The 17,534-nt window shown below is 42.1% G+C and overlaps 1 protein-coding gene across 2 annotated transcripts in view; it reads left to right on the top strand.

The window, feature by feature from the left end:
- CLNK (cytokine dependent hematopoietic cell linker) overlaps positions 1-17,534 on the top strand; it is a 244,203-nt gene that overhangs the window by 57,249 nt on the left and 169,420 nt on the right. For both annotated transcript variants that reach the window (XM_005554485.5, XM_005554486.5), the window contains exon 2: positions 9,950-10,002. In XM_005554485.5, the coding sequence (XP_005554542.3) occupies positions 9,950-10,002 (53 nt within the window). The remainder of the gene's footprint in view (positions 1-9,949; positions 10,003-17,534) is intronic.

Raw genomic sequence — 17,534 nt, 5'->3', positions numbered from 1 at the left:
ACCGGATCTATCTTTACCCCTATCTTCACCGCAGGGCTAGCCTGTAAATTGTGGTAAATATATAGCAATCCCTAAATCTTAGTTTATTTTCTTATACTTTTTGTCCTCTGAAGTTTGCCTTCAGTACCATCTCAATGCATTAATCAATCAATGGAGAAACAATCACAGTTGGGTATGTTCTGATTTAATCCAGGCCTAGAAGTGCCTGCCCCTAATCAGTGTGGTTCTGCTATCATTTATGAAAGCCAAAAAAAAAAAAAAAAATGGGGGCGAGACAGAGGTAAACTTAATAAGAATAAAATAAAATATCTGTTAGGATTTTGGCAAACTTGGAGACTATTTTTCTACAGTCTCGCTTTATGTGAACAGTAAAAATCATTTTAATAATAAGAGCAGAGAGAAGGAAGATGCAAAGAAAAGAGAAGGAGGAGGAGAAGGAAGAAAAATGAAGGCTAGAGGAAGGAAAGGAACACGAGAAAGCTAAATGAACAAGAAAAAGGATAAAGGGTCTATTCACCACAAAATGGAACGAAAGGAGAGAAAGGGTCTTACCACTAAAGGAAGGAAAGCCTTTCTGCAGAATCAGGCAGCTGAAGAGAAAAAAGGAAATGGGTTTTGAAAACAAAACTCAACAGGAGTAATAAATTCAGAAACTATAGATTGCATCAGTTCATTAAGAGTGTTTTCAAAATCATTTAAAATAAAAAATGAGCGCACAGTCACATTGCCTTGAGATACTTAAGGGAAGTTACTCATTACCAAGAGAGTTGCAAAATCTTATAAAAATATGCCACACGTAATAGCAGAAAAACTGGAAAAGCACTCTCTCTTACCCCTCAAAAAAAAAAAAGAAATCTTTAATAACAATCCATTTGACTTCACATGCCTCCACTCAATGGAAATCCAATAACATTAAATGTTATATTTAATTAAATTGAGCTGATTGACCCGACTGGGGTATAGAATTAGAAATCCAATCAGCATATATTTTCCTCTAAGTATGAACATCTCTAAAATGTAACTTTCTCATTTTTGATATGAAAATTAAAGAAATATATATAACTCTGAATTGTAACCAAATTAATATCATCTGTCTTTGAGAAATCTTGATTTTGGTGTGTTAACTCAAAGCTCCTACATGTGTGCGCAAACACACGCACACACTTCTGGCCCTCTTCTCCAAATATACACACATTGCTCCCTTTCTCAATTCCAAAAATCATTCACCATTTTGGATATGTGTGATGTGGTTCTGCAGAAAAAGTCAGATGTGTATTGTGTGGGTTTGATACTCTTTTCCTTTTTTCCTGTTTTAATGAGAAAAAAAGCCTTAAGCCTTAATATAGACTTTATTGTTGATCCTTGACCCAGTTTTAACTGCACAGCTACCTCCTACCTTCCTGATTCATTCAAAGCTTTTCTTTAGCCATTCACAGTTTGCTTTTGGTCATTTCCTATATCCAGAAGGTATGTTGTGGATATTATTAGAATGATGTTTCCTAGGCTTTAAAATAAACAGAGGCCAGTATTTTTATAAGAATTATCTTCTAGGAATAAGTAACAAATGTTGGGGAGCAAAACAATTTCTTTACCGTAAAAGCATTTTTTTCTTCATGAAATATTAATTTTGGATCAGGTGAAACGCAGCAGCAATATTTATGGTAAATGTCTCTTTGCAAGCTCCGTTTGATAGTACTGGTGAATTCCCAGTGGATAACAAGAGTTCTCAAGGATAACAACGAAATGCGATTTGTTGCATTACATGTTTCCAATTGTTTAAACTGCTTGTGATACCATAAGGGTATTAATTATTTTTGGATTACGACACACGTGAAAAATCCAGCCTATTTATAAAACAAGTCTCTGCTTCTTAAAACATTCACTCAGTCCCCAGGTGGGTTCTGAGCTCAGAAGCAGGCATCCTGGTTTTAATGCCCAAATCGAATGTATGTTCCTCGGAAATCCTATGGACACTTTCATCTGCAGAACGCTGTTTTCTTTATTCCTGTTTTCTAAAATATAGGTGTTATTCTTTAACCCTCAGATCCATTATCTTTTTTTTAATGCTTTAAGTTCTGGGATACATGTGCAGAACCTGCAGTTTGTTACATAGGTATACATGTGCCATGGTGGTTTGCTGCACCCATCGACCCATCATCTAAGTTTTAAGCCCCGCATGATTTGTCCTAATTAGGTATTTGTCCTAATGCTCTCCCTCCCCTTGCTCCCAACCCCCCAACAGGCCCCAGTGTGTGATGTTCCCCTCCCTGTGTCCATGTATTCTCATGGACATGAACACAGATAAAGCTGGAGGCCATCCTTCTTAGCAAACTAACACAGGAACAGAAAACTAACCACCACATGTTCTCACTCGTAAGTGGGAGTTGAACAATGAAATCAAATCCATTATCTTTACAAAACACTTTCAAACCACAAAGTACTTAATGAGCTAATCAAATATAATCACTGAGACCATTTGCTCCAAAGTCGTGGGGTTGTTTGGTCCAAACAGATGGTTGAGGCAGGGGTCTCTGTACTCAGGATGTGAGCCACCCTGTGCACCTCTCTTTGACATGGTCCCCTTTATACCTGGAGGAGATTACCATGAGCTCCATAGGGAGACAACACACACTGTTTCTCAAACTGGGGTTCATTTTGGATCCCCAAAGAGTTCCAGGTCAGGGTTTATAAATTATGTGGGAACTGTATTAATGAAATGAAAGCACAGAGTTCCAACCCAAAGTAAATTCATTATGAGCATATTCTGGCTCTTTTGCCTAGGCTTTAGGCCCTCGTATACACTCGGGCAATTTTATTCCCCATGTTGACATTTGCAATTAGATTTGCATTGGCATCTAGCACTTAGTACAGTGGTGTTTTTTCTTGTTGGAGAAATAAACTGGCATCATTAAAACAGGCAGCCTCTCCTTGTGGACTCCCAGAGGACCCTGGGCTCCTTTGCACCTCCACACTGCTCCACCCAGCGTGGCTCCTTCTGCCTGGCCCCTCCCTGACAGTGAGGCCCTGAAGGTAGGGTGTGGTCTCCTCTTGAGACCTTCAGAGCTTCTTTCAGCTTCCCCACAGCAGAGTTAACGCTGGGCCTATTAATATCCCCATGCCAAGTGCCCTGCTGTGACTCTGGGTTCCACAGGCAGAACTGACAGATGACACCTCAGTGTCACTTCTCTTTGCCAGAGAGAACTATGCATGGGCTTTACTTCTGTGGCTAACCGAGAATAGAAACTGAAATAATTCCTATAGAAAGTGAATGCACAAACACCATGAGATGTGCTCCATTTCTGGGGCATTCCAGCTTCTCAAGGTCTCCGAATCAAGGCAAGAAGATGTTGTATACTCTTTGATCTGGGTCAGATCTTGAAGTAAGACTCCTTGGAGAAAGACCTGCAAGACTGACACTCCACAGCCCACAAGTCCTGCCTCCCCTTCCATTATCATAGCCCATGTGGGAGTTGTGGTTACTTCTTTTATTATTATTATTATACTTTAAGTTCTAGGGTACATGTGCACAACGTGCAGGTTTGTTACATATGTATACATGTGCCAGGTTGGTTTGCTGCATCCATCAACTTGTCATTTACATTAGGTATTTCTCCTAATACTGTCCCACCACCACCCCTCCCACCCACTGACAGGCCCCAGTATGTGATGTTCCCTACCCTGTGTCCTAGTGTTCTCATTGTTCAACTACCACCTATGAGTGAGAACATGCAGTGTTTGGTTTTCTGTCCTTGTGATAGTTTGCTGAGAATAATGGTTTCCAGCTTCATCCATGTCCCTGCAAAGGACATGAACTCATCCTTTTTATGTCTGCATAGTATTCCATGGTATATATGTACCATAGTTTCTTAATCCAGTCTATCATTGATGGACATCTGTCCTATTCAACATAGTGTTGGAAGTTCTGTCCAGGGCAATCAGACAAGAGAAAGGGAGTTGGGGATACTTCTAAGGGGAGTTGTGGCAAAGCTGGGTAAGAACCTGTTCCATAGAAAGCTGTGTAGATGCCTCCAGGACATATTTTTCCCTGTGTTCCCATAACACCTTTTGCTCTATGCTCTCTAATTCCTAGGATCTGGAATGTGACTGGCACATAGTAAAGCCTCATAAATAGTTGCAGATACGGTAGTAAACTCTACGCTGTACAACTGCAAGAGCCTGAACTTTACTTCTTCACTGCCTATTAATAAGACCTGAGAGAGAAATGGATGCTTGACATGATTAGAAACCTTTTCCATGATCAAATTGTTAAAATCTTTGGATGTGGTAGGTTTTTGTTAAACATTCCGCTAAAAATTGACTCAGAAATAACTCTAAGTATATAGAGGATTATTTACAAGCAGTGACAGTTCCTAAAAGTCTATTTAAGATGCGTCTGGAACAGCAAGGAGAATGAACATGTGATTATTTGGTGCTTTCCGTAAGAATGAGAAAAATCGGTGTGTTCAGTGACAAGCTGCCAGTGAGTGGTGCTGGCCAGATGGAGACGCGAATAGAATGACCCTCCCTTCTGCCTCCCTTCTGCCTCCCTGCCTGTTAAAATACCTGGGACATTTAGACAATGTCCATACCTGGGCTTTTCCCTAGAACAACTGAATAAAACTTTCTGGGACGTTATATTTTTTAAGGTTTCCAGGTAATTCCAAAGCATAAGCAGGTACGAGATTCTATGATTACATCAGTGGTTATTAGCAGATACTTACCTCAAGATGCTTACCTAAGCATCTTTCATTTCTAACTAAATCCAGTGCCACTTTAAGGCATGTAAAGTGATATAAGGCATTTAATTACTCTTCAAGTTCAGACTCATATTAATCACTATTTCCCCCATGTCTTACATATGGTATTTTTTCATGTAATCCTCATAAGAGCCCTAAAGGTAGCTGTTGTGTTACCCCCATTTTACAGATAAGCACGCGGAGGCTCAGAATGGTTAAACAGTTGTCTCAAAGCATAACTGTGAGAAACAAACTCACCTGTCCAAACCCAAAGGATGGACTCAGAGATCCGGAGAACAGCAAAAGTGAGACTTTTAATGGTGGTCTTACAAGATCCAGTGTCTGGCGTGCTCTCACTCCCAGAACAGTTTCAACAAGCCATTTATCCCATAATGTGCAGGTCCCTCCCCCAGTTCCTCATAGGCTGAGTGCTATGGGGTCACAATCTTCCCTGACGTTGCCTATGGATTGTTAGGCAGGGGCTTTAGGTGGTCTTTTTAGGGTTGTCTTGCTGCATTTTGTCGCAGCCCACAATGCACTGCAATCTTAGTTAGCTCAGCTGCTCTTTAAGTATTTGGCTTATGACCTAAGTAGCTGGGTAGGCTAATAAGAACAGACAGAGCAAGCTATTTTGCATACTAGTAAACCTTTATCTTAGACTAAACTTCTTTGGTTCGGGTAAGGGCAAGTAAGGTGGGGGGAAGCTGTTTCTTCTGTAGTTTGCTGACCTAAGCCAATTCAAGGCACTTTGTCTTGGAAATGGACCACGGTATACATTATTTCCTTTATAACTAAAACATGTTTGATTTTGTATGAAATGAGGATCATAATACAGACCCAATGAGGTTACTGAGGTCGGGAGATGGAGGATATATAACAGGTGATCTGTATTCACTCCCTTGTCTTTGAAAACGCACACATGAGGAAGGGAAGGGGCTTGTATTCTCTACAATATATTACCTTCAAAAAGCCAGTGGACATAAGACTCTTTCTGACTGACTCACCACATCCTTTGCACAATGGCTAAGATCAGGTCAGAGTGTGGTGCTTTCAATGTGTCAGCCATTCTGAGTAGAGCACAGCTGTTTACCCTGTACAATGCCATCCCTTTTGTCTTGCTGATGATACTTTGTGGCTAACTCAGTCTCTGGTGAGGGTCGCTAAAACCTCAAATTCCGCTTTTTTTTTTTTTTTTTTTTTTTTTGAGATGGAGTTTCACTCTTGCTGCCCAGGTTGGAGTGCAGTGGTGCAATCTTGGCTAACTGCAGCCTCCGCCTCCCTGGCTCAAGCAATTCTCCTGCCTCTGCCTCCCGAGTAGCTGGGATTATAGGCGCCCACCATCACACCCGGCTCAGTTTTTGTATTTTTAGGAGAGACGGGTTTCACCATGTTGGCCAGGCTGGCCTCGAACTCCTGACCTCAGGTGATCTACTGTCCTCAGCCTCCCAAAGTGCTGGGATTACAAGCGTGAGCCACTGCATCCGGCCTCAAATTCTGCTTTTTAAAATGTCAGAAGAATGTGGGCTCTCTCTACAATATTTTTAAACTCTTCTTATACAATAAAGTGCTTGCATCTCTCCAAAGCTACTACTAGAACATTTTTAATTTTTATTCAAATTATAAAATACAAGTCTAATAAGCACTGATATTACTGATCAAATAATATACATATAAGGCAAAAATTCAGGATTCCTCCCTGATCCCTCCCGTTTCCATCCCTGCTATCCTATGTGTTAGCAACTTGGCAGAATCCCCTGCGATCTGGCTCTGCGCCGAGCTCTACTGGAGAAGACAATAAACTATAAGAAATGTAATGACAGACTCTTAACTTTTGAAACCATTTTTGTCACCAAATATTGATGGATTGTCATTTTTTTAATGAAACTATTTCCATTTCTCTGAGCTGAAAAAGACCTATTTGGCCTAAGCTGCTCGTTTTTCAGGTGAAGAAACGAAAGCCCAGAAAGCTCCATTGCCTTACTCAAAGCTGCACGGTGCATGGCAGGGCTGGGGCTGGAGAGCAGCTTCCCCGGCCACCTTGCCAGACCTCTGATTTGAGGCAATAAGTGTTGCAGAGAACTGTCCTGCATCTGTGGTCCGCTTACTCTGTACACAAGAACTGGCCAAGATTCAGGCACACAGGGAGCCATCCATAAAGATTAGTTTATTTTGTCCCATTTCAATGCTACTTAATGCATTCAGAAGAATGAAGTAGCTGTATAAGCAGCTATCATTAAGAGGCAGATACTTTTAAGGGATGGGGGATGGATTTGTCCTGTATGACTGTAATCAAGTAATTTAATCTCTATAAGTATTAATATTCAAAAATTGGCAACAATATCCCCACATACCCAAATATAACATGACGTGCTAAAGCACCTTGCGAACTCTGCTTTGTTATACAAGTAATTGCATATCCGTATTTCATAACATTTCATAGTTTGTAAGACATTTTCATATGCATCAGTTTATTTCACACTTAAGACATGATGTAAAAGAAAGATATCGATACTACTATTTATAAATGAGGAGGGACCAAATGTTCCTTCAAGGCCACACAGCTAGTTGATGACAGCACTGGAACTGAACAGAGGTCTCTCAACTTCCAGTCCAGGACCCTTCCAGTATTTGACGTGCATTCTTTGCATGACACTGATGAATGTTCAAGTCCTCTTTCCCACCGCCATGATGGAAATGACTTCCAAGTGAGGCTAGGCACTCTACACACTGCCATAGTTGGCCATCAGTGAATGAAAGGCTAACAGCTGCCTCTCCTTTCCCTGCTGTCAATATTGACCTACAACATAAGATGAGGGGATGAGGCAAGGGGGTGAGGACAGAGGAAATACACAGGGTATCAGAAGTCATAGAGCTTAGTTGAAGTTCTTTACTATGGGTTGCCAGTATAGGTTGAAGATCACACAGTTTAATTTCAAATCCCATCCCTTAGCGTGCATGATCCTTGATCATCTCAATCCAAGGGACCTTCCCTCATTATTTTTCATGTACTACCAACATCCCAGCTACCGACCCTTTTAGTTTCACCAAAGTGTGCAAAGCCACTCTGGCACGATATGCATTGTAACATCTTCACACCTTTGCACATGATGCTCCATTTGCTTGGAACACCTTCCTTAATTTTGAGCCCAAAAGACCCAGACTTACCTGGCAAGACAAAGCTCAAATATTGTCTCCTCTATGAAGATTACTCTGGCTGGCTCTCCAAGACAGAGTTAGGATTTGTTATGTTTTGTTTTACAATTAACTGTTTTTTGCAAAACATTTTAATAACAGGAGGGATGTCACGGAGAGATGCAGAAACCGTACTATACTTAGTTTTAGAAGTGGCTTAAGGGCAGGGACTGTGTCTCACTGGGCACAATATTTACACAAAGTAAATTTTCAGTAAATGGTAGTTTCCCAGATGGATGAATGAATGAATGGATAGATGGATGACAGAATATACTAAAAATGCCTGAGGCTCAGTGGGGTGCCATATGCTGACAGGTTAGGAAATGGAAATTTCTGGGTCTCGGGACCTTGGCTCTTATTGCAGATGGGTATTCTTAGTCACATAATTAAATCTTTCTGGGTCTCATTCTCTAACTGTGAAACCCACTTTCTACCCTACTCCCCTCATCTGGGAGCCCAGGGAAGCTGATGGATATTAAACCATATTAATAGCTCCTCGCCCTTGGCTTCCTGTTGAGTTTGGCCAATGGGAAATGGCATCAGGAGATCCAGGGCAAAAGAAGCGTGAGATGGGATTTTCATTCCACCCACCACAGCTCCCTCCTTGCAGGTCCCACAACTGAAAGCCACAGCTCCTCTTCCCGCAACCCAGAAAGAGAGCCCTGTCTCTGTGTCCCAGTGCCTACCTGGTCCCCAAACCCCTCCAAACCCAGGCATGTGAGAGCGCCCTTTTATTACCGCCCCCAGATACTTCACTGTCTTCTGTGGATTCCTTCTACCCTGCCAACACCTTTCAAATGGTCTCTTTATTAAGCTGTTCTCAAATTACCCAATTTGAGAGTGCCATCTGTTTCTTGCTGGAACCTCAGCTGATATCCTTTACACCTCTCAGGGCCTTTGAGTAGATTACATAAGGTCATTGATACGAAGCCCTTACTGAATACTCCCAGGGTCTCTGCTGCTAATTTATATGGTAAATAACATTAAAAATCTTTCCTATGTGGGTGAATAGAAGGCTCAAATAAAATGCTGCATTCTACGTAAAGTGATATAGAACTGTAACTTTCAATAAATATTTTACGGTAAAGCCACACTTGGAAACGAAAAGCACGCCTTCTGCACGCTCTGGCTCGGAGCAGAGCCAGCCAAACCTGGCTGACGTGCCCTCGGTGCCCAGGGGGGAGCACACAATTGCACGCCAGGGAAAAGCAGGCTCAGTTTATGTTTGCTCAACTCCCGGGGGCAGATGGGATGAATGCTGACAGAAAGAGGACAGCCTGTCAGAGAAAGAAATCCCCTCCCCCACTGCGTTCCAGAAATAAGCCAGTTCTTGACCTGGATTGATTCTTTCTGCCATTTCCTCTAAACCAGCACCTGTATCCGATTTTTTTTTTTTTCTTTTAGCTTTCACCAAATCGTTTTTTTTTTTTTAATTTATTTATTATTATTATGCTTTAAGTTGTAGAGTACATGTGCATAACGTGCAGGTTTGTTACATATGTATACTTGTGCCATGTTGGTGTGCTGCACCCATCAACTCGTCATTTACATCAGGTATAACTCCCAATGCAATCCCTCCCCCCTCCCCCCTCCCCCCTCCCCATGATAGGCCCCCGTGTGTGATGTTCCCCTTCCTGAGTCCAAGTGATCTCATTGTTCAGTTCCCACCTATGAGTGAGAACATGCGGTGTTTGGTTTTCTGTTCTTGTGATAGTTTGCTAAGAATGATGGTTTCCAGCTGCATCCATGTCCCTACAAAGGACACAAACTCATCCTTTTTTATGGCTGCATAGTATTCCATGGTGTATATGTGCCACATTTTCTTAATCCAATCTGTCACTGATGGACATTTGGGTTGATTCCAAGTCTTTGCTATTGTGAATAGTGCTGCAATAAACATACGTGTGCATGTGTCTTTATAGCAGCATAATTTATAATCCTTAGAAGCAACGGTGGCTTGTTCCCCAGAATTAAAACATGAGGTGGAAGTTCCAGTAACGACTTTGCTTTTGTTTCCACAGGCTGAATTGAAGATCCCTCTTATCTGCCGGGTGCCAAGAACTATGAACAGGCAGTAAGTACCACGGGATCACTGTGAGTCCCGATTCCCTTTTCGTAGTGGGGACAGGAGGCGTTTTCTGGAAGATGAACTAAGAAATGATGCCAGTGTGGCCACCCGTGGAAAGGGGATTTCCTGAGAGGCCATGGCTGGGGCTGTGCACTTTGGTGTTCGGAAAACTCCTCTTTCCAGTAGCAGCATTTTCTCATGGACAGAGCACTTGCTCTCACCCAGCATGGCTGTGTGGTGGGGCAGGGACAAGATACCCTAGCACCATGATGCTAGAAGGGCACCCAGTCAGTTTCCACCCATGGGTGTGAAGGAATAAGTAAAAGGACAGTGGTTTGTGCACTTTTTCCCACAGGAGAAAGACTGGAGTCCAACTTTCTCTTTGTGGACACCCAGAGTAAGTGGTGTGGTCAGTCTGAGACACCGAAATTTGTGCCTGATTAAAAAAAAAAAAAACCCAGCAGGACTCAAACATCTAAAAAATATTTACAGTGAAAAAAAAACCTTGAAACTGGCAAAGTTTGGTGGAGCAGTTTTAAAATTAATCTCCTCATCTATGTATTTGCTTTATTTTGCCAGTCAGAAAGGTAGTTTTGTTATTCCTCTTTGGTGTGAAAAGCAGTGATTGTATTAGAAAGAGCAGGAGTTTCAGAGTCAGGCAGACCAGACCTACTTTAAATCCCTTGCCCTGTCATTTTACATCTGTATGATACTGGAGAATGATGATATCCTTACCCTCTGGATATGCAAGAAGTTCCTTAACCCTCTGAAAAGCAGAATTGACTCAGGGAGGAGGACTGCCTGGTTTCTGGGTGGATGTCCTGATCCTAGAGGGAGGCTAGGGGACAGCAATGGCTGTACCTCGCAGGTGGGCACTGGCTGGAGGGCTCTGGTCCAAGAGACAGAGACAGCAGCAGATGCTGTGACAGCCCTGGTAATCTCAGCTACCCATGGATGCCCACAGGTGTCCAGGTGGAGTGACCTGACTCACAGCCAAGCCCATGGGATGGGAAGGCTGGAGCTTCTGCTCTTCCTCTTGCCACGAAAAGCACAGCAGGAGCTCCCTGGCACGTAGTCCACAGATGGGCTCCTCACCCGAGTGAGAATTAAGCTCATCAAGCATCCCTTCTTGCCAGGAGTTGTGACCTCGTTTTCCTCCTTGATCCTTGCAGCAGGACTGAGTGGCAGGTATTACTAGCTTCCTGGAAGATTAGCTGCTTCATCTAAATGACTTGTCTGAGAGGGCTCAGAGCATTGAGATGAAGGTGGAGCTGGAATTCAAGTCTGTCTGACTCCCAGTTCAGTGCTCCTTCCTTTATTCCCTCGGCTGTGGGAAATGGAAAAGTCACCAGTAAGGGAGTCAGGGCTAATGTCAATCCAGGTGAGCTGGTTAACCTGTGGTTGCACCACAAAGGGGATGAACTCTCAGACCCAAATTAGCACTGGGGATAAACGTGGCAAATGGCAGTTTCACTGTAGGATAGACGAATTGGAGGTTTGTGCTGATGGCATAAACAGCACAGCAGGTGTATTAGTGTCCTGGGCTGTCTAACAAATTACCACCACCTGCATGGCTTTAAACACTGGGAATCTAGTCACTGACAGTTCTGGGAGCCAGAAATTCAAAATTAAGGGGTCAGCAGGGCCTTTCTTCCTCCAAAGGCTCAAGGGAAGAATCCTTCCTAGTCTCGTTCACCTCAGAGGCTCCTGACTTTCCTTGCCCGTGGCTGCGTCACTCCCCTCTCTGCCTCCATTTCACGTGACCTTCTCCTCTCTGGCCATATTTTCTATTCTTCTCACCTCAAACCTCCCTCTGGCTGTCTGATGTGAAGATATTTGTCATTGGATTTAGGGGTCACCTGGATAGTCCGAATGATTTCTTATCAAGATCCTTAACTACATCTGCAAAGATGCTTTTCCCAAACAGGGTCACATTCACAAGCGATGGGGATGGGTTTGTGGGTGTGTGGTAGGGCCACCCTTCAGTCCACGGCAGCAGGCTTTATCTTCACACTCGGTCTGCTCTTCCGGAGCAATGTGGGATGCCTCTGAAATGTCTGGCAATGTTTGCTATGAGCGTCTGCTTGGCTTTGTAGCTGAGATTTCCACCCCTTCAGTCTCTGCTTCTATGCCTTTTTTTTTTTTTTTTTTTTTTGAGACAGAGTCTTGCTCTGTCACCAGGCTGGAGTGCAGTGGCACAATCTCAACTCACTGCAACCTCCGACTCCCTGGTTCAAGTGATTCTCCTACCTCAGCCTCCCGAGTAGCTGGGATTACAGGTGCCTACCACCATGCCTGGCTAATTTTTGTATTTTTAGTAGAGACAGGGTTTCTCCATGTTAGCCAGGATGGTCTCAATCTCCTGACCTCATGATCCGCCCGCCTCAGCCTCCTAGAGTGCTAGGATTACAGGCGTGAGCCACCGCGCCCTGCCCTATGGCTTTTAATGATTTCACCCTATGCCAAGGGCCTGTTCTGTAGGAGAGGTTTTCCCCTTTTATGAGGACTTGCAGTGGCTTTGTTTTTCAGCCAGGGAGTTGGTCTCTGTTGAAAATGGCTTCTCACCAAGCTTTCCAAAGGGAAGCTGTGTGGTTGCAGCTTTACAGTCACCTTAGATTTGAAGCTGGCAATGCGTAGACCAGAGGACAGCCAAACCGTCACCACTTCACAAACATTAGCTTCCTTCCGTTAGGATGCGTCCACGTGGAGCCTACACACTTGACTATCTGACACCTCAACATGAGGAACCTGCCCTGAAGAATAACTCTTCTTCTTTCCCAAAGCTCAGAGCATCCTTTTCCTCGCCTAGTCCCAGTCTCTTCTTCACTCCTTCCTCTTGTGCACCCTCAAATCGGTCAATCCATATGGGATTGCTGCTGGCCTATCCCAAAACGAAAAGTAAATATTAAAATTAGAACCACCGCCCCCCCCCACCAGTGCTATTACACTTTAAAGAGAAATGCATACGCTGGCACCACACAAATGAAAGGTAAGATGCCCTAGGACACTCCATGTTTTATTCTCCACCTTCCGGTTTCCTGTCCAGGGGGTCCTGAGCTGGGAGATGCTGTTGATCTAAGTGCAGGCTGCACAGCAGCAGTGTCAGCATCACCAGGGAGCTTGCTAGAAATGCAGAATCGCAGCTGCTACAGCCCAGCCCAGGCATGCAGAGTGGAACCCATACTTCTACAAGGTCCTCAGTTCATTCCTGGACACATTAAAGCCTGAGAAGTGCTGAACGAGAACAGGAGTTCCCGACACCGTTTCCTTCCCGGCACACTTGAGAACTTATCTACAGTAGTCACGAAAGCATGACTCAGAGAAGGCAGCCACATGTCAGGCTGCGTGTGAGTGTAGTTTGGAAATGTGTGCCCCCCATCACCACGCACACGGAGGTTTTTCTTTTGCTGAGCCCTGTGGGGTAGTACTCACTTCCTCTGTCAAAATTATTAACCCAGTCAATTCAAGGCAGTAGATTTTAAACCTGAAGGAGCGTTAGAATCATCAGGGAGGCTTTAAACAAAAGCAATTTCAGGGTCCTTCCCCAAAGCAAAGAAACCAGAATAGCTGGACATCAGTCTTTTTTTTTTTTTTTTTTTTTTTTTTTTTTTTTTTTTTTGTTAATGCTCAACTGAGTGTAATCTACAGCCACTTTTGTGGAATAATGTCTCACAATTCTAAAATCTGGAATTTCTTACAATTCTATAACCTGGAATCCTAAGCAGACTTTGTAACGACAACTAATTCCTTACCATCTGTCTTGGTCTTCTCAGGTTACTATAACAAAATAGCTCAAACTGGGTAACTCAGAAACAACAGAAATTTATTTCTCACAGTTCTGGGAGCTGGGAAATCCAAGAACACGGGGCCAGCACATTTAGTGTCTGGTGAGAGTGCTTCCTGGTTCATCGATGGTCTGCTTGCTGTGTCTTCACATAGTAAAGGCAAGAAATGTGTCTGGGACTCTTTTATAAGAGTGCTAATCTCATTTCATGGGAGTTTTGTCCTCTTGGCCTAATCACCCCCCAAAGGCCCCACCTTTTAATACTATTACCTTGGTGATTAGCTTTCAACATATGAATTTAAGGGTTTCACAAACATTTAAATCATAGAAGTATCTCTCATTAAGCACTTTTATAATGAATAAATTAATAAGTATAGATGAATGGATGATATAGAAATATATATTATATATGTACATGTGCATGCACACGTGAACCTATCAGTATATATGTATGTATATGTATGCAGACACACAATACAAGCGTATGCACACATATTTGTATTTGATTGTATCAGTATATATGTATGTATATGTATGCAGACACACAATACAAGCGTATGCACACATATTTGTATTTGATTGTATCAGTTCAGTCAAAAGCACTTATTTATTGAGTATACATTTCACACACCTCATTTATAAAGATGAATAAGATCTAGCCCCTGTCCTCACAGAGCATTTGCCATATGTAAAGAGAATTCTTTCAGTATTATATAGAGAGCGATGGGAAAACTCCACAAGCACTAAGAAGGGATGCTGATGTCATGATTCTAAATTGCTTCCGAAATTAGCAGGTTATTTTTCATCGACTTTCCCTGCAACAAAACTTGCAGCTTCCCCAGCAATCCATTAAACTGCAGAAAGCCTCATTCCTTGGTGCTATTAGAGAAGAGCAGACAGACCCACCAGCGGCCCCATTATACCGCTGGGGCTAGATAAGGGCATCTTGGGGTTCGATTTCCAGTACCTCTTCATCATTCTGGACAGGACTGATAAGAACCTTGACGCTGTGGTTCTGAGTGCTTTGGAAGAGACAAAGTCACCTGAGTGATTGCTTCTGGGCTCTTTCCAGTAAGCCAATGCCCTGCACTGGCCACCCAGGCTCTTTCGGGAATTTGGGTGAAAGTCACTCTTGCACATCCCAGATTGGGGATAGATCAGAGAGCAAGGGTCTCCAGAGTGTCCACTTTGAAATAAAGCTTAAACAATTATTAAGCTTGTTTTGTTCATTGCTGAAATTATCCCCAGTATTGATGGAAATTTCAGAAAACATACAAAAGTACAAAGAAGAAAATGAAAATTATCAATTATCCTAGCACCCAGCACTAACTTGCTACAGTTGTCTTAGTTTATTTTTCTATATCTATGTGTAATATCTTAAAATTTTAGAGAATCTACTTTTAAAACTCATTGTTTTAAGTCATTCATTTAATAACCATGTTTCCTTTTCTGAGCATTGTCCTACACAATTAAATTTTCTTTAAAATCATGGTGTTTTGAAGCTATGACTTAAATAAGGTTTACCACCCCTTCTCCACAATTTCAAAGTCAAAAGGCTTTGAAATACTGAAAGGTCTTTGTAGCTAATTTGACAGCAAAACCTGATGTGCAACGAGGTAATGTATGTTCTTCATTTATCCTAATTAATCCGACTATCACATGTTTCACTACAGAAATATTAGCGTGTTTAATAACCAGAGGTTATTCCAGTCTTTACTGGGAATATTACATAGTGTACAGCACGTGCACTGTGTTCCTTTTCTAAAATCCACAATATTCTGAATTCCTGGCCCCAAGGGATTTAGATCAAGCATGGCAAACCTGTATTTTATTTGGCAGTTTATTTTATCTTGCCCTTGGTGTTGGACATTTAAGTTGCTACCTATAGAGTTTTATGAGGCAGTTTTATCACCAAGATTAAACTTAACGCTATATACTCTAGGAGTATTAGAGCAGACGGTGTTGTGATGCTCCCCAGCAGACAACAATGTGTATGCTGCATACATTATGTACCTCTACCCTAATAGTCTAATATTATGTAGGAACATGAGTTCAAATTATCTAATAATAACCTAGCACTCCTTTTCTTGCATAGGGAATATATATTTCCTATTCGCTTGTTTTGGAAAAAGTTTTGATGGTAAACAAAACAATAAAATAGATATTTAGAGATGGAGAGAGTCATAGAAGTATAGAATTCCACCTTCCACACATGGTTATAATTTCCTTAGCAATAGCTCTGTGAGACAGAATGAGAAGCTTCTCAAACACTCTTCTCGATGAAGAGCTGATTACCTTCTGAGCCTATGACTTAGGAAACAGCAAGAAAATTCCTCTTTGTATTGACATCAACAAAGCCACCTTCAAGTCAATGTTAATCATTGACATTTTACATTTTACTAAGCAAAAACAGTGATATTTGCCTGCAATACTTTTCTCACTTGAATGCAGAGTCTAGTTATAAGAACGAAAGAGCAAAAAGGATACAAAAATTGTTTACCCTCCCTGACACGCCAGGCACTGTGCTAGCCATTCTCCATGAGGATCTGTGTCATACTTTCTGACTGCTCAGCACTAAAACAGCTTTCCATATTGCCACATAAGAACAACTGTCCGAAATTCAGTTTCAGGAGTAAAACCGACATATTTCTGACTCCAAAATCCGTAATCTTACGTCATAAGACATAGTGATTAAGAATATCATGCTTGTATATTTCTCATCATGGATACATCACCTGAGTGAATGACTGTTTTGCCCATTACAGGCATATTTTCTCTTTGAAACCTTGCACAATCAAATATATTCAATTCCTAGGTGGGGATGTATGTCAGCTCCTCTTGAGAGGGCTCAATGTCTGGCACACAGGAGCTGCCCAATAGATGATATTTCTCTCTGTGTGTATGAATGATAAAACTCCATGTAAACTCCAGATCATTATTTTCCTTCATGACATGTGTGAACAACCCCTGCTTTCGACCTCCAGGGGCACCTTCATTTTGATTTGCAGGAATAAATAAGTGTAAATCCCACTGAATCTAGAGAAAATGAGAACCAGCAATTTCGGCACCCTGAGATCAGAGTCCTACACCCAGCTGTGTAGTCAGTATGGCTGCCCTCCTAGTTACCCAGAAGTAATTATGAACCAACTCTCAGGCCAACTGGGTCTGCCCTCTGATGCTATCAAAGTCACATAGGTAGGATTCAGCTTCGTGGTTGGCTGGTAATTAAAAAGCTGCAAGCTGTGAGGGAACATAGCTGAGATCCAGAGAGAGAGTTTGCCAGAGGTTGCAGACATGGCCAGTGATACTCTTGCAGGAGCAGCAGGTGTGGTTGGCTTTGAGACTCAATAAAGATGGTCGGTGATGAGGGAATAGAGGATGTTAAGACAGTCTTCTCTCTCTCTTACTGGCAAGATTACCAGTTGCTGATAGAACTAGTTGACTTAACTAGCTTATCACTGCTTGGGAAAATTCCAGCTGAACAAGGTCTCCTGCTGACTGTCCACAAGATTAGAGTTTTCATCATTACAGTCTTTGAAAATGTCACAAAGAACAATAAAGGTTCTGATGTATTTAATGTAGGAGTTTGTTATCATATAAGTAATGTATATTCTTTGTAGAACATTTAAGATACAAAATATATACATAAAGAGAAACTACCATTTCTAATTGAACCATTGAAAAACGGTAAACAGTACTGGATATTTCCTTTTAGGCTTTCCAATACAACTATCCATTCTACTTTGTTTTTAAC

The sequence above is a fragment of the Macaca fascicularis genome, chromosome 5, assembly GCF_037993035.2.
Source record: "Macaca fascicularis isolate 582-1 chromosome 5, T2T-MFA8v1.1".
Classification (NCBI taxonomy): domain Eukaryota; kingdom Metazoa; phylum Chordata; class Mammalia; order Primates; family Cercopithecidae; genus Macaca; species Macaca fascicularis.
Note: the sequence above shows the minus strand (reverse complement) of the source record. Positions and strands in the feature narration are given on the sequence as shown.